The sequence below is a fragment of the Colletotrichum costaricense genome (assembly GCF_030867565.1).
Source record: "Colletotrichum costaricense strain IMI 309622 chromosome Unknown Scaffold_2.1, whole genome shotgun sequence".
Classification (NCBI taxonomy): domain Eukaryota; kingdom Fungi; phylum Ascomycota; class Sordariomycetes; order Glomerellales; family Glomerellaceae; genus Colletotrichum; species Colletotrichum costaricense.
In genome coordinates this window covers 1,582,489-1,599,185 of record NW_026848231.1, presented here as the reverse complement: position 1 = coordinate 1,599,185, position 16,697 = coordinate 1,582,489, and the positions used below count along the sequence as shown (strand labels likewise).

At 54.9% G+C, this 16,697-nt stretch overlaps 7 protein-coding genes across 7 annotated transcripts; 2 read left to right on the top strand and 5 right to left on the bottom strand.

Moving 5' to 3' along the window:
• Window positions 1-809: 809 nt before the first annotated feature.
• On the bottom strand, window positions 810-2,260 carry CCOS01_02167 (uncharacterized protein; the record flags this gene model as incomplete). Its single annotated transcript, XM_060450359.1, has 2 exons — window positions 810-1,426; window positions 1,516-2,260. 2 exons carry the CDS (start codon window positions 2,258-2,260, stop codon window positions 810-812), a joined length of 1,362 nt encoding a protein of 453 aa, XP_060319009.1.
• A 2,247-nt stretch (window positions 2,261-4,507) lies between these two features.
• CCOS01_02166 (sulfatase) lies at window positions 4,508-6,206 on the bottom strand (the record flags this gene model as incomplete). The annotated part of the gene is made up of 3 exons (XM_060450358.1): window positions 4,508-5,365; window positions 5,422-6,006; window positions 6,069-6,206. The coding sequence occupies 3 exons, from the start codon at window positions 6,204-6,206 to the stop codon at window positions 4,508-4,510; spliced, it is 1,581 nt and encodes a 526-aa protein (XP_060319008.1).
• Window positions 6,207-7,254: 1,048 nt separating this feature from the next.
• CCOS01_02165 (uncharacterized protein) lies at window positions 7,255-7,818 on the bottom strand (the record flags this gene model as incomplete). Its single annotated transcript, XM_060450357.1, has 1 exon — window positions 7,255-7,818. The coding sequence occupies one exon, from the start codon at window positions 7,816-7,818 to the stop codon at window positions 7,255-7,257; it is 564 nt and encodes a 187-aa protein (XP_060319007.1).
• Window positions 7,819-10,179: 2,361 nt separating this feature from the next.
• Window positions 10,180-10,543, top strand: CCOS01_02164 (uncharacterized protein; the record flags this gene model as incomplete). Its single annotated transcript, XM_060450356.1, has 2 exons — window positions 10,180-10,191; window positions 10,229-10,543. 2 exons carry the CDS (start codon window positions 10,180-10,182, stop codon window positions 10,541-10,543), a joined length of 327 nt encoding a protein of 108 aa, XP_060319006.1.
• A 966-nt stretch (window positions 10,544-11,509) lies between these two features.
• CCOS01_02163 (uncharacterized protein) lies at window positions 11,510-11,911 on the top strand (the record flags this gene model as incomplete). Its single annotated transcript, XM_060450355.1, has 1 exon — window positions 11,510-11,911. The coding sequence occupies one exon, from the start codon at window positions 11,510-11,512 to the stop codon at window positions 11,909-11,911; it is 402 nt and encodes a 133-aa protein (XP_060319005.1).
• Window positions 11,912-13,033: 1,122 nt separating this feature from the next.
• CCOS01_02162 (uncharacterized protein) lies at window positions 13,034-13,771 on the bottom strand (the record flags this gene model as incomplete). Its single annotated transcript, XM_060450354.1, has 1 exon — window positions 13,034-13,771. The coding sequence occupies one exon, from the start codon at window positions 13,769-13,771 to the stop codon at window positions 13,034-13,036; it is 738 nt and encodes a 245-aa protein (XP_060319004.1).
• Window positions 13,772-15,308: 1,537 nt separating this feature from the next.
• On the bottom strand, window positions 15,309-15,545 carry CCOS01_02161 (uncharacterized protein; the record flags this gene model as incomplete). Its single annotated transcript, XM_060450353.1, has 1 exon — window positions 15,309-15,545. The coding sequence occupies one exon, from the start codon at window positions 15,543-15,545 to the stop codon at window positions 15,309-15,311; it is 237 nt and encodes a 78-aa protein (XP_060319003.1).
• Between the last annotated feature and the right edge of the window lie 1,152 nt (window positions 15,546-16,697).

Sequence of the window (16,697 nt, the reverse complement as noted above, 5' to 3'; positions counted from 1 at the left end):
ATGATACCCAGGGTCCGGAACCGCTCTTCACGGCGTCATGATTATATCTCAGGGAAGGGGTAAGCGGGCAGTATTAATAGACTCAAGCCAGGATGAGGGCGAGACCTCAGCGGGGTGAAGGGGAGGCTAGACCAGAGTGGTGCGACTCTTGGTAGATACGTTGAATGAGCGATACACGATTCGAACACTTGGTCTTTTTGTTTTGTTCCTTTTTGACTTCGTTTTCGTGATGGGTTTCCCCGGTCTTGTGTCATGATTCAGGATGAGATGGTTCTGCTACACGTGCTGTGACCAGCAGTAGCCCAGTGCTGACACCGCCTCGATGGCTGGTTCAAACTTGCATGACATGCAGAGTATGGGTGGGCTTTGATCTGATGATTCTTAACCATGGTGGTTATGATTGGCTGAGTGTAATCTGAGTCTTGGAAGCAGCTGTGAGATTTACAATGAGTTTTCTCATGAGAGATGAAATCTAAGGCTCAGAAGCAGGTAATAGATTTACAATGAGATCTCTCATGAGATGAATGAGCCAAGATGCGTTCACATACGTGACAGAAGGTCCATACTTACTAGGTAGATAGCCATTCTCATTCACCATCTCATAGGTCATATGAAGTAATTTGAAATCATTTGATTTTTTTTCATCTTATTGATGCTGAAAAGAGTAGCTCTCTCCAGATTCCCAAACGCCATGTTGTCCCAGACGCCATTACCCTGAAATCCCATGAACCAGATATAATCATCTCACGCGTACGTACACATCTACAGTGAGCCGTTTCTTTGGGCAACACTCAATGGCCCAACACACCTCACTCATCGTCATCGTCATCGTTCAAATCAACCTTGGGCCCGGGTCCCCAGCTGTACCTCTTGCGCGTCCTCAGCATCCAGCTCCAATGGCTCCACGGGTCCTCCGCAAGCTTGGTCATCTCAATCACATCTCCGTGGCCCTCCCACAGCGTGGTGAGCCCATACTCGACCGCCATCCGCGCGTACTTTGTCGCCAGCCACGGCTCCCCGATGCCGTTGTACTCGATCGCGGCGAGGGTGTACGCCTCGGTCAGCAAGCTCCAGTTGTGCTCCTGCTCATACAAGGAGATCAGCAGCTCCGCCATCTGCGGGGTCGCCCTGGACGCGGGGGTGTAGTCGTTGAACTCCTCCCGCAGGGAGGCGATCTGCTCGATGCGGCGGTCCGACTCGTCCGTCTTGAGGCGGTGCTGCATGCAGTGGTGGCAGGAGCAGTGGAAGCCCCAGGTGGAGTGCAGGCGCTCGCGGCGGGCGGCGCGGGTCTGCATGGGGTCGATGTAGGAGAGGGTGAGCTCCTCGCCGGGGATGATGTCGCGGATGGCGACGGTGCGCTGGGTGAGGGTGCGCGGGTCGAACCAGTAGTCTACGTTGGGGCGGCAGTCGTGGTTCATGCGGGATGCTGGGGTGCCGTGTTAGCCGTGTTTGCAGGGACCTACATGAAGCAGGGAAAAGGGTAAATAGGGGCAGAGTAGGGGGGGGGGAGCTTACTGTTCACGAAGACGGCGTAAAAGTCATCATCGCGCTTCGCATCGTCCATCTCGACATCAAACGAGTTGGTCACGAGGATCTTGTCCACCATGGACAGGTGGTCGCCGTGGTAGCCGTGGCTCGACATGTTGAGCCACTGGCTGCGGTGCTTGAACTGCAAGAAATCCACGGCGTGGGCCTGCATCTTCTTCATCTCGTCGGGGGGGATGTGGCTAAACGCCGCATAGTCAATGAGCAGACTCGCCGTCTCGCGCAGGATGATCTCGCCCCGCTTGATGGGCAGCGAGGCGACCAGGCCGTAGTCCTTGCCGGGCACTTTGGCGACCTCGAACTTGGGCAGCGGCTGGTTCGAGCCCTCGAGCTCCTCGGGCCTGGTGAAGCCCCAGCTGCGGGTGATGTGGGCGGCGCGGTCGGCGTCGGTGATGATGGAGATGCCTTTGCCGCCGTAGTTGGCCGCGTGGTAGATGCAGAATTCGGGTGCCTCTGTGCCGTTTTTGAAGCAGGGCGAGGTGTGCGTCCACGCGGAGCCCGAGGGCGCGGAGGTGGTTCCCGCTGAGGAGAAGGGGAACTGGTCGGCGCGGCCGCCGAGGAGGTCTTCCTTGTTGCGGCAGATGGGACCGTTGTTGGAGGAGGCGGCGAGCAGCTGGGAGGAGATGCAGATCTCGCCGGAGCTTGAGGAGATGACCTTGGATTCGCGAAAGGCGAGGGCGGAGCCGGCGCCCAGGAGTGCAAGTGATGGCTTCATGGTGATGGAGGAGAGATGTGTGTGTATTAGAAGAGAATGATATCTTCGGGTCGTGATCTACACAACGCGCGAATAGAAGTGAAGAATGAAAGGATGAACAGTAAAAAAAGGGGAGAATAGGAGAAGGAATGGGAGAAGAGAAGAGGAAGAGTTGAACACACGCTCACTTTCGTCCCATTGATCTATGATAATCGGACTCCCGGCACAGCTCGAATGATTGAAAGTGGGACGAATAGATATTAAGTATCCGCACCGCTCGACACACAATATGGCAAGATACGGCACGCAATAAGCAAGCACGGAAAACTTGAGCAAGCTTCAGAAGCAAACCCTGGGCGCTTCGACTCTTCTTTGGAAATGCATGCATGCGCGGGACGGGGTTCGAGCTCTCGGCGCTGGCTGGACCAGCGTTTGGGATGCTCGCGGGGGAGCAACAGGATTGGAGCATGGGTGGAGGAGGAGGGATAACTCACACCTCACAGCCTACAGACCCCATAGACTATAGAACGGATGGTGATGGGGTTTGCGGGAAAGACGTGACAAGGTCCGCGAGCTTCTTGGGGCCCGGATCCCTGTCTTGAGGTCTGGATGTTTGTGTGAATGGTCGATTGCGTTGGAACTCTGAGTTGCCATTGAAGCTGTCCACGGGTTCCGTCTGACACTTTTCTTTCTTGTCTTTTTTCCCTGGTCCATCACCCATGGGATCATTGGAGTATGGACGGTGGACCATGGCCCATGGCGAACCCCAGGATGGAGAGAAACAAGACTTTTGACGAATGTAACCCTCGGTAACTTTAGTAAGGTTGTCTTGTAACGAGGAAGGGTTAAGCGACTCATGGTGCGAAGGACGACAATCCCCTGTAACCCCTTCCCGCGACCCAATTGGACATTGGCGCTGTTTGATGATTGATGCTCGCTGGTAAGGTATGTAGGATCATAAGAAAAGGGGGGGACGGAAAGGATGGCGCTAGGTTGCAGCGCTGCGATTGTTTCTTGTGTCAAGATCCTCGTTGATGGGCGTTCAAGGGGGTTGTGCGCTCGTGTCAGATGTGTTGCAGGACGCTGGGGTTGAGTTCTCGAGTGCACCCCAGCACTCCCCGTAAAGCGATGGTGGGCGGGAGAGGAAAAAAAAAAAAAAGGGGTGGCGTTGCAGACAAAACGGAATGGGGCCCGGGTTTGGAGGTCAGACAAAACAACTGACACACGCCGATCAGCGGGAGAGCCTTGGCCTGCCACTATTTTGTTGGTAACACGGCGCCGTTGACAAGTAGTAGCCTGCTCCAGTGGTCCGTATGTAGGTATGAACCCCTTGGCTAGTTGGCCGTAGGGTCCCCAGCAAACTACCTTCTCTTGCATGGTGGTTGTGGAGTGTTTCCAAACCGATTCTGTGGGAGAATGTCAGGCACAAGAAGGGATAACAGCAAGTGGGTTAGAGTTAAAATTTAGGTACGCTTGCAGGAGATGGTGGTGGCCGCGGCCACCTTTTAGCCGTGGCCTTTTTTGGTGAGTGTCGTCAGGATTGACTTACCTTTCTCTGCCTCAGTCGAGCCAACCTGAGCCCGCGGACTATGGAGTGGGACGGGCTTCACGTTCTCGCCTGTGGATGCTGCCTTGGCTGCCCCGCTGGGGACATGTGCAGATGGAACATTTTGATGACCAAGAATGCCTGCCCGTAAACATATTGTCGTGCAGCTGCCCAGAATAGATGCTACCGCACATGTGTCGAGGAAACTTGCGACGACGCGGGAGCCACCTGCGCCCACGGTGGCGGCTAAAACATAACACACAGCACAGGTCCCGAACCGCACAGGACGGCGTGGGCAGACCTGCAGGTGCCGTCCTATCCAGCGGATCTCACTGTACGAGGTACGAATAGCCGGCGACAAAGAACACAAATCACATCTCAGCTGCCCGCCAGCGACCGGACGGTGGTGGGAGGAGGGGGGCGTCGACGACCTTATATAGTGGAGCAAAGTGAAGAATCCAGACCTTTCGAGTCCCAGCCGTCGGGTTTCCGTGAGGCCGATGTTTTGGATTTGCATGTTCCGTGTCGCGTTTAGAAAAAAGGGTCGAGCCGAAACCAGAGCCGGAACCCAACGGAAAAAGTCTCCGGTCGCGGGGACGACCGTGACCCACCCCGAAAGTGAGCCCGGCGAAAGGTGGAGACCATGTCCGGAGCACCGGTGTCTGCGGGTCGCTTCATTCGGCGAATTGATCACATCAATAGCAACTTCTACCATATTCAAATCAACACTCAACGTCCTTCTCCAACCGTCCGCCCCGTCTCCTAAACTGATCCGCAACACTCTCCATCTCCACAGCAGGAAACCTCGGGTCCTTCTGCCACGGCAAGAAATCACTACTCGCCACCATCCACCGCAACACAACCCCTTCCATCCGCCTCCTCACCTCTTGATACTCGCCCACCTCAGCCAGGTTATGCAGCTCTCCCGGGTCCCCAGCCCGATCATACAGCTCCGCCGGCTCGTACAGCCGATACACGAACGTCCACTCCTTGTCCCGGCACGCCACGCTCTTGCCCACAATCGTCGTGTCCTCGTGCTGCAAGGCGGCTTTGATATCGTACGGGTACGGCGCCTGCTCCAGCAGCGGCTCCTCGCTCGTCAGGAACCCGCCCTCGGAAAAGGCAAACTCCTTGTGCTTCATCGTAGCGTCCGCCGAGGTCAACACCTCCGCGAGCGAGACGCCGCAGTGAGGAAAATGCTCCCCGACACCCGCAAACTGCAGCACCGTCGGGACTAGGTCCACCATCTCCGCCATCTCGTCGTACACCGCGCCCCGCGGCAGCCCGCAGCCGCCGACGATCAGCGGCTCGTGGGTCAGCGAGTCCGAGAGGCCCGACGGCCACTTCTCAATCATGCCGTGGTCGCCGAGGTACTCCCCGTGATCCGTGAAGAACAGCGTCACCGTCGAGTCCCAGTGGCCCAGCGCCTTCGTCTTGTCCACGACGCGCCCGAATTGGTCGTCGAGACGGGAGATCATGCCGTAGTAGGTCGCCATCACCTCGGCCCAGATCTCGGGCGTCGCGCGGTGGGTACCGTAGCGCTCGCGGTTGAGCTGCATGTAGCGAGGCTCGTAGCCGGTCTGACAATAGTCCGTTAGCTGCGACAGTCTCTGGCATCCCCCAGGAGTGCACTCACCTTATCGTCTGGCTTCGTGGGCACACCCATCTCACCGCGATCATACATTGAAAAATACGGCTCCTCCACCTGAAAAGGACAATGCGGGAAAATAAGCGGCATGAACAACACCCAAGGCTTATCCGTCGGCGGACACTCCAACCACTTCAACGCGCCCTTCACAACAGCATCATCATAATCCATCGCCTCCTCGTTATTCCTCAATCCCTTGTAAAACAGCCTCTTCCAGATATCCTCCTTATCCTCGGGCTCCTTGTTCCCGCCACCCGCGAACCGCGGCACGAACTCGGGCGTCTCGAGGAACCCATACTCATCCAGCGACAGCTCCGTCACCGTCGGCGCAAAGGTATCGCCCCTCGGCGCGAGGCACGCGACGTGGTACCCTCCTTTTTCCTTGAGCGAACGAAAGAGGTTGGGCTCCCACGGCTTGATGAGGTTCTCGAGGGAGCGGTGGCCCGTGACGTGCGGGTAGTTGCCCGTGAACATGCTGCACCGGGATTGCGTACAGACGGAGGCCTGGACGAAGCAGTTTGTGAACCGGGTGCCCTCGGCCGCGAAGCGGTCAATGTTGGGCGTCTTTACGGTCTGTCAGAACGTTAGTGATGTTGCATCGATGGTTCACTTTTGAGGGGAGGGTGATGTGTGACCTTGTTGCCATTGCAGCCGAGTGAGTCGTAGCGAAGCTGGTCCGGCATGAAGATGATGAAGTTTGGCTTGTCCATCTTGAGCCCGCTGGGCTTCGCAGGCTGTTCATATGGAGGTGGGATATCTGACGAGGGTGCCATCGCGAGAGGTCTGTCTATTACACACTTTACGCTGCGGATTGACGTTGTCGCACTGCTCGCAAATTGAGAGCAGGAAAGTCTCTTCTAGATATAATCAACATCAAATCGAAGCCTTGCCATTTCTTTCACGAGGACACCATCATAATCCACTCACTATCCCAAACCGCAAACCCTCACTGGTCGGATGAGGTTCAACACGGCGATGCGCACAGCCGACAACCGCTGCGATTATCCGGCGAGATCCGGCGATGAGTGGAGACAATAGGGTGGTCCGTACCCAGCGGTGCCGGGATCGGGCCAGTACCGCGTCCGTTTGTTGGAGCACGAGTCGGGGGATTTTGATGGGTGATCGTCGCAAATCATTTGCTTGCCGATCCCATGGTCCAAACGCTTTCCCCCCAAACACCAACTGCGAAACAAGCCGGTTCGTCGATTGAAGCTGCTTCTCTGCAGCCTACCGTATTTTGAGGTAACGTGCCGTAGGAGCGGCTACTAGCCCAATGACAATAAACATTGACGTCGGACCTCCGGCAAATATTGCCAATGCGGGGTGGCTGTAACGTAGGGCGGCACACGGTTTCACAGGATCGACAGACTCGGGGTAGCACGGGGGCATGCGATAAGCCATGGGTCATCATTTGCTTTGAATTGTTTAGAGGACAGAAGGAAATTATACAGCATTAGAATATACAAATATTCTACAACCCGGCATTCGCCTTCACCACACGGTGATTCCTGGTTTCGTTCACACCGCGAGACGGGCTTCCCGGGGGTAGTCGTTAAGTTTATATACGTAAGAGTTGCGCCCCGAGCCATTTCCCAATGCCGATGCGTGTTGACTCCACAGGCGGTGATATAATCCCCGTGTGTGTGGACCATGCAAAGGACAGAAAGTCATCCCGGTGCGCAGGGTATAAAAGTGTGTGTCGTCGAACGCCATGCCATGTTGAGAAAAATGCTGAGTTTGTACAGCGGGAACCGATCTGTACAGAAGAAGTTTGTCCGGGCAAAAGTTGGACACTTGATAAGTTTTGGTTTTGTTGGTTGCTTAGTTGAAGCGCTCCTTCTCCCGCAGGCCGCCGATTGAGTCGATATCGACAGAATAAAACTGCGACTTGCTATCCTTCTCGTACGCCGGGAGCTGCTCATCGCGGACGGGCTCGAGGCCGACGGAGCCGCCATCGCCAACGCGGACGACGAGGACACGGCCGCTCTTGCGGCGGCCGCCCTCATCCTGCTCGTCGGGGAAGGTGATGTGGATCTCGGGGACGTTGTCGGGGGAGTGGGGAGCGGACTGGGGGTTCTGGAGCATCGGCGAGCGTCCGTCCTGGCCGATGTAGAGGACACTTGAGCGGCCGTCTTGACTTGTCTGGATGGTGAGGTTGTGGTGGTTTCTGGCGCCGCCCTTCACTTCTTGATAGGTGGGAAGCATCTGTTCTCGGCGCTGTTGCCTGCGCATGCGGCGCATGAGGAAGAGTGTGGAGACGAGGAGGAGGGCGAAGAAGATCAAGGCGAGAACGACAATCATGAGGTTGAGAGTGTCGCCGCCATCGACGTCGCGGGTGACAACGCCAGGGGCGTTGCGGGAGATGAGGTTTTGGATGGAAGGCATTGTGTTGGTCGTGAGCGGGTCTGATTATTACTGCAAATATCCCTTTTCTTTGGTGCGAGTCGAAGAAGAGAGCGGTATTCGGTATAATTATTAAAGAGCGGACGACTGTAGGAGGGGATTGTCAGCCATCGCGAAAGGGGTTTGTTGTTTGAGGGTCCGACATCTGGTGAGACATTCTGGAGCATTGTCTGGTGAACACACAAAGGGGAATAGATCCATTCCAGATCTCCCTTTTCTCACCGGCCAACACACACAACAGTCCTCGAATGTCCAGTCCAGAAGGGCGGGTTTGCCTCGCCTCCCAAAAAAGAAGTGGCACGTACGTAAGGGATTAAGTCTTCTCTCTGTGGCAGGCCGTCGCGAAAGTCGTTAAAGAATGCACTTGTCTCTCGGTGTGTCGTGGATATTTTTGGATTTGAGGGTTGGGTGTTTTTTTCGGTGTAGTTGTGATGGTACGTAGTGAGCAGGGTGGTTATTAACGATAGGACGGAAAACTGCTTAGTGAATGCAAGCGGAATTTCCAAGGGGGGGATAGTATTAGAGAGTGACTGGAAGGAGGGTGCTAATAGAGAGCGAGTGACAACAAACGGTCCTGCAACGTACAGCAAGGACAACGACGATTTGAACAAAGTTGTTGAAGAAGAAGGGGAGGGAAGGGAAGGGAGGAGGAGAAGAAGTCGAGATGGAAGGGAACGAGGAAGGATATGTCCTGGTTGGAAAATGGAGAGACAGGGGTAGCGCCGAGGGTGAGGAGCAGACGGGAAGAGGAGGTCTGCGGTGTGTGTGTGTGTGTGCCTGGTACCTGCGTTGGTGTGTGGACAATTGGTGCGCAGGCTTGCATTAGGACTGGGCAGCGGGTAAGTGGCTACTGCCCAGCGTGTGTGCCAGTGTGGGCGGCATTGGACGCCTGGGAGGAAGACGCGATGGAGCCATGCCGTTCCTGGCCAGGCATCCAAGGATCTATGCAGCAGAGGCACAGCATAAGCGCACAGAAAAGGGCGGCATCATTCATCATGGCATGGGGCGGTTCGTGATCACAGATTGAATCCTTTCCTAGAGCCCCAGCCTATTGGCAAGGCGGCAGGGATCATCACCGAGCCAGACCGGGTTGAGAGAAGCTCCAGCCAGGCAGTACATAGGTACTTCTTATCCGTCCTATACGTACTGCGTATGATAAGGTAAATACATAACATCTGAGGCACGAACAGAGAGGCTAAAAACTCAGGAGAAAGCTGCTTACCGCCTTGGAAAAGAAGCGAGAAAAAGCTAAGCAGGACCAGCCAGGACGGGAGTGGAAAAGAGGAGAAGATGGCAGCATCGGACGACAGCAAACGGTCCTCCCACCTTCCCTTCCATGGAATCCATAGTTCCATTGGCGCACTCCGTAGTGGATCTGGACCGGGCCAATTCTCCATTCTGGCAAGCACTGCCCATGGAGCAACTTGACTGATTTGGGAACATGGGAAGCAACGCCCCAAGATTGAGCCCATCTGACAGGCACGCACGATTCGTCAACGGTCTGTTGCAATTTCCGCCATTGGCCAATGAGGCCGTTGCGTGCCTGGGATAAGCGGGGCGGTACCGGGAGCCGCCTTGAAACGGCGTCGATAATTGGGCGGCCGTTGGTCGTTTCCCAACTAAGCTCATCGACCCCCTGCAGGGGCTCGTGGTCCGTGAGCTCGTGTGCAGCCAGGAACGAGCGAGTTGTTCTTGCTCTGCTCTTGCTCCAGTTCCTGAATTCTGCCAGATAATCCCCCCTGGCTCTTGCCTTCCTCCTCCGAACCTGGGCGGCTGTGACGACAAGCTGGGACTCCCCTTTTTCTGTGCAATCTGGACTCGCAAATCAGCACCCACTGCGGCCTTGTGCAAGTGGGTCCATTGGATAGAACACGCGGTTAGCGTCGTGGTGACATCCATTTCGAGAAGGAAGGTGCGTCCTTCGTCAGCAATACCCGGCCTTCCACTCTTCGAGGCAAGCCGCAAGCCGCAACACAAACAAATCATAACGACTTGGAGAATAACAATGCAACGCCCGTCGAGAACATGAACTCTGAATGCTCTCGGATTCGCCCGACCAAACTATTGCTTCTCAAATCTCTTTTTCCTTTTCTGCCCTTCCGTCCAGTCCGCTTCCTCCTCTGCCGCCCTCATCTCGATATCACACGGAGCTATAACACACCGGCGCCTACCAGTATTTTTCTCCCTCATCACAAGTCTACCGAGCGAAAAAGCTGCCAGCTTGATCCCTCTTCTGCCCAGTCTAAATGTCTCCGGGTATCCGTACCATCGTCGACTGACAAAGTTGTCCGTCCCAATCCGGTCTTGGCCTCTCCCGGGGCCCCACGAATGCAATCATTCAACATGTCAAATCAGGTTTGCTGCTTGCTGACTCTCGCCCAATTCTAGAAAGACTTCATTAACTCATTCCGCCCTCTCCCACCTTTTTGGCGGCGGCAACGTCCCGATGCCAGAAATAGCGTCGGAGCTCCAGCAGCCACCTGGTCACTCCATGCCAGTGGGGCTCTCGACCCGCACCGTCATCTCTGGCAAAGCGAGAGCCTCGTGGCCCACGATGGCCCCGTTGCCCTACACACGAGATTACGAGCTCGTGAATGGACTCTTCCAGTCTTCCACGCCTACCACGGTGCTGCCGCCTGCGAGCCTCGTACACAACCCAGAATTCAAAATGCAAAATCCTGCCCGGCCCGTAGCGATCTTAGCATAGCCTTTTCGTCCGACTCCGCCTGCCGGCTCCTGTTGTCGCAGATCATCCCTTTCGGGACCGTCTACGAGATTTCCGGGAATTGCTGTTGCCCCTTGGAGACAAACGAGAGTTGTTCATCTCGTTTGTTGTGAAGCACCGTTGCATTGTTCAATGCAGCGACCACCTCTTATCCCACAGCCCCTGCCCCTCCGGGTTTAATGCAATACTACTACTGACAACTCGACACCGAACATACCGAGCATATGGTCCGAGCCACATGCGGCGCTCCTTTGTGGCGTCCGTCCGCTCCGATTCACCACGGCGCCACAGAGAGACAAATAACGACTCTCCTCACTGGGTCACTTCCGCAACCATCATCATCCGGTTTGATGTTATCTTGACAAGTCGCCCAAGTGGGATATTCGACATGTGGCGGTTCCCCTGAGTGGCCATCGCTGCCGAGAAGGTCTTTGACCTAAATACCAAACGCAATCAGGCTGCACCGTCCAGAGGCACATCTCATTGCCCATGTTCCTGAATAAGGTCTGCTCGTTTTTGACACGTACAAGAATTTCATTGTGGCCTCTTAGCGGAGAATTTGGACTACTTTTGACCTCAACCGCAGCTTGACTGGAGGTAAGCCCATGGGCAGTTCCCAACTAGGCGTTTGCTAAGCCTCTTGGTGAGCATGATGAAGAGTTCTTGCAGGTGACAGCGCCTGACGACATCTTGGGTCTCCATGATAATGAAGCTTGCTAATACTCGCCCAGTACGGATGACAACGCATGAGGCAGTTCGCCCGTGATGCTCTTGCGCTGAGGTGGCGGTCACGGCCACATCTTGCCTGCGAACACGATACATGCAACGATACCAAAGCAGCCTGGCAGGCGATTATCTTGCGCAAAAGGACGATTCGAGACATGCATCGCTCATCTGCTCTGCGTTAGTCTACGGAAACGATGTATGCAACAGCACCGAAGCAGTCTGATGGGCGGTGAAGCGGACCAGAGCCTGTCCAAGTACCAAAGACAACCCGCGCATCCCTGCTTGGCTAGCAGTGTCGACCTCAACCTCGTGAACTTCCCGGCCGCGGTTTTCCAGGAAAGTTGCGAAGCACAGCAGGTGTCTGAGGATTGGGCGCCAGTGCTAGGCAAAGATTCAGTTGGCAGGCATCTGCAGTACAGTAATCACGACACACAAGACCTCGATTTGAGGATGCCCAGTGGCGAAAGAACATGTCTTGAACCAAGTCTTAACAGGATCGACGAAACACACATTGGCAAGTCAGCGACAAAGTTCCGACTCTTGCTTGGCCTTGTACGAATGCAGCTAACCGTCGCCATGCTGCGAGAGCCCCGCGCGATCACCACCGGGTTCCAGAGGCGATGACCGTCTTGTGCACCAGACTAATCATAGCAGGAGGCGGTGTGGCACTTTTCGGCATTACAAGTGCCACAGCATCAAGTAAGGGTCTGGAAAGATATCGATCCCTCGCAGTCCTTGGACATACCTACCCTGCCTGCCCACGTACGACTCTCTGTCGGCCACATCGATATTACACAGCGGCGAGTGACTGCACGATCGGACAACCTTGCCCGAAATGTCTCAGCAAAAGGTTGCCGGCAGAGGCCTTCATTGAGGAGCAAGTTTCTTTAGCCCTCCTTGCGAAGAAGCAACTGTGAGGCGGTCAGCGACTGGGCTGGCCAAGCAATATACTTCTAGCCAATAGCTGTACTCCAAGTCATCCCGACATACAGTTGATCGTGTCCGCAGAGCTTCAGACTGTCCATAAGCAAGTTCTCAATGGTAACGAGTGGTGTCAGAATCGTGCACCGGATCCAGAGGCTGGCATCTCTTCTCAGGACAGAACGACTCGGGGTTACTCACTTGCTGGCGGAGGCCGAACCAGACCAATGCAATTGGCAGGCAACGACGCCCCTTGTTGCCCAATAAGGTCTGCCAACTCGCAGACGAACGTCCAGTAGGCTTTGTCGCTTCACGATAGAAGTTCGGTTTATCGAAAGCGGATGATGCTTGATTCTCGGACTTGCTTTTTCGTATGCTCTTCAGGCATAATTTTGTTTTTATAGGGTGTCTTGTGGCGCCGGAACCCCGTGAAGATCACATGGACCGCTTCGTCCGTAGGGTACCGAGATGCAGCTTGGCGAGTGGCTGCTACTTGAGCAGAAGGAAACATGCAAGCCGGCCAACACGAGTCGTACAGCATGCTATTTCGTCAGCAAAGCGAGAGAGTTCATGAGTACGGAGTAGTGAGAGTGTGACCGCACGAACTCCCATCCGGCCTTGTCCAGCCACTCGTTCCGACCTACTGGAGCAATGAGCCTCAATCGATTTGCGCCTTCATGCAATGCTATGGTCACCAAGCCGCCAGACTTTGATGTTGGGATGCGATAGCTCGCAGCGCAGTTTCCAAATACTGGACAGGCGATATTGAGGAATGTCGATCCCTGCCGTGACCTACTCTCTGGCGTACCATCGTCCAATGAGACCCTACCCAGGCCTGTTAAGGAGGAACGTGGACGGACCAGGCCGCCTGGAATGAATAGCAGTCGTGACTGGCCCTTTCAAGTTGGTAGAGTTGAAACACTGAAACAACGACAACCCCGCCAGAGTGGACCAAGACCAATCCGGGGTTGACACACTCAAACTTCGGGCGGTCTTTTGGGGTATTTCCTCGGGAAGGGGGAGAAAGTCCCAGTCCCTTTGGAGTTTCATGAAACCCCGTCGGCTCGAACAGAAGGGGGTAGGCCATTTGACTCCATACACATAGCAATTCTGCATAGATTGCTCGCAGAGGCGGAGCGGTATGACACAGCAGTGCACGTTCTGAGTACCAGCGTTGCACCCGTGGGATGTCGCAGAGTAACGCTCAGCAAGCCAGAAAGCACCTTGCTCAATATTAACCTTTGGTAAAAAAGGACGAGCGGTCGGCGGCCACGACACTGGGTGAAGAGGCGCTGCTCCGTACAAAACACGTCTAATTCTTACCACGAGGGCTAATCCACAACCAAGACCATGGCTTTCTGCTCGGAGCCGGGCGCTGTCATCGACATACATCTTCAAGGGGCTTGCGCTCCAAGTGCAGTGTAACGCTGCGTGAGAATTTGCTCGTTGGAGATGAACACAAACAAGCGAAGGGCGAGCGGGAGCAACTTGGCGCGCGCGGGTGTCTAGAACAAGCCCTTGCCAGCCAGCCAGCCCAGCCCGTGAACTCGGATGGCAATACATGACGCCTAGAAGTGAAGTGCCTTTTACGGACACTCTTGGTTGCCATGCTGATGGGACCGATGCAGGTTTGACAGGGCGTGTTGGGACGGACGGAGAAGCTCAGGGACGAGATGGGCCAGATGGCCGGCCCCGGCTCGTACCAAGCAGAAACGTTGACGGGCTCATTTGTTCAGCCGAGGGATGGCGCAACAAGGACGTGCCAGCGCGCCCACCAGCAACATTACAGCATTCCGGTATGCCTGTTCATAAGAATTGCGTTCCAGGAGCCAACAGGTCCACGGAGGAACGAAACATGTCCATGATATTCCCATAGACTGGCGGCTCTTTTTTCTCTTTTCTTATTCTCTCTTTTCCGCATCATCGCCACACGGTAGTACATGATACACCGACCGCCCCTTGCTTGATTTCTTTAGAGTAACAAAAACAAGACTCACGCTTGGCAAACAAGTACAAGAATGTTTTGTTTCTTGCCTCTGATTAAAGACGTTGAATGTTTAGCGACGACTTGCGGGACCAACGGCACCGCTCTGGTGGATTCATCATGTATTGAAAACACGAGCCACGGTTCCTCAGCTTGCACTTATTGTTGATGCCCCTATGCCTGCCAATCAGCGCGTTTTTGTTGAATAAAAGACATAGAGATGAGGAAGCCTTTGATACCTGCAAAGTCTGCTCAAACGAGGAACATGGCAACGATGTTCCTTCCTCAGATTCTCAATCGAAGTTTCGGACTGTACGAGTAAGGTGAGACGTCAAGGCAAAAGGAAGGAAGGAAAGAAGGCATGGGAAGATGGTCTGCCTGCCTTGTTGCAGAATTCAGTAGCCCAACTTGGAAGGCGAATGCTGCCTTTCCTACCTTGAACAAAATGTGCCTTCCGATTTACTTAACGAGGTGACACAGGACGGGCTGCAAGTAACATCGCACAAGAGCCTCCTTCTCTCTTTCCTTTCCTTTCCTTTCCTTTCCTTTCCTCTCTACTCCTTGTCGATCATCCTACACTCTTCAACGCTTCTCAACGGTCAGACAACGAAGAAACACACGTTGAAGAAACGAAGCGCCGTTTTTTTTTTTGTGTGTGTTCAATCTTGCTGTGGCCCGTTTCGCTTCCTCGAATCTCAGAGACTTGGCTGTCGTTTCTGCCCCAGAATCCCTGAAGATCATACACGGAACTCGGCCGGAACATAGTCGCAGGTACATTTCCGGCACATATCGCCGCCCCCTGATCCTAAATCGCCCACGCCCCCCTGAAGTCCAGTCTGGACACTTTGGACAAGAAATCAAACGCGAGACGGCGCAGTGATAGCGAGACGGCATTGGACGCTCGACCAGGGAAAATCCGGGGTTGTGGCAGTGTAGAGGCGACCTGTCAATCTTCAAGCCACGGTTCGCCTGGGTTGCCATTCCTAATTCCATCATCATTGGCCTGTTCAGCCACCGTTGAGGCAGGCAACAACAAGTTTGCTTTTTGCTCCTCACGAGTCGAGAAAACAAAACATTCAAGCCACGGCTGGCCGTTCGTCATCAAGCAGTCTTCTCTTACACGGCGGCCCACCCGGCTGCTGCAGACTTGTGGTCCCCTTTCCCAACCCCTGGTCCAGGCTTGTTCTCCTCGCTACGCCGGACGAATACCTTGACCCTGGATTCGGTCCTCCACAAGTGGTGCTGCTGCTCAGTGCCGTTGCCGTCCTGTTGAGAAATTGAGATGTCTCCTTCACTGCCGCGTACGGAGTACTCTGCACGACGACAATAGTGGAGAGACGAGTAAAGCAACATTGTCGGGTTCGTGCTGCCTGGGCGGCCTATTGATCACATCACCAGCGTATTACACCCTAGAGACGATACTACGCAAACCACGGGCTGTAAGCAATCAATCACACGCGCAGTGTTGTCTCTCAACAGCAGCTGCCCCCTTGTCCGTATTATCTCGCCTGCATTGATCATCGCGCCATCCGTCCCGGACCCCCATCAACATTAGACCAGCCAGCTCCAGCTACGGATACAGCTCGTCGGTGCAGCGGAGGTCTTGGAGAAGTTTGGACCAGAGCAGAGCGATCTTTTGCGTGGCCTAGAAGCGAGCCATCTGCTGATACCTCCACTGGAAAGAGATCTGTCTGCCACGCAAGATAACCCACTCTCCGAACCAGCCTGCCCAGCGTTGTCAGCATCGAATCCCAGTTGCATCTCATTCTTTCGTGGGAGCCGTGCCTCATCAATCCACCGCCCACGAGTGCCCCCGAACAAACAAAAACCCGTCAGACGCTAAAAAGGACGGCAGAACCCCTTCTCCTCCCCTGGCAGACGGGGGTCTTTTTCTTGTTCTTGACTCGTCTCGTCCTAGCGTATCCCCGTCCGTGTGTGTCTCCCTCGATTGGACTCGCCGCCTGTTGTTCAGCCCAGATTCCTGCTGAGGTCGAGACTCAAGACTCTGGACCCAGCTCTCGGACGGCCAACGGTACGGCGTCCTCACCTCGAAGGACGAAGAAGCTTGCCGCCAGCCTGTCTTGTCTGATCTTGGGGCAGGATCCATCAGTCGAAGGTAGATTAGAACTGAGATCTCGCCGATCACCGGCGACTCAAGGGTACGAAGTACCTTACCTCTCCACGACGTTCAGCATAATCTACGAATGTTCGTATGAAGCCAGCGAAAAGAGTATCCGTACTTGCTCCGCTTCGTGTCTTGAATGACCTGCAGCTCTTCCTAGCTCTGCTCATATGTACGGACACGCTACGGATACAGCTACGGGTTAATCGAGCCAGTGTCTCCCGCCTTGGTCCCGTCAGTCAGTCAATCTCTCTCGCTCTCTCGCCTACTCCGTAGTGGGCCACACCCCCGGCTCCACGCGCTGCATCTGCATTCTCGCATCGACAAGCCAAATTGCACACTCGGCGCCTTCAACTAGGTTGCTTGAGGACTTCCGGACCAGA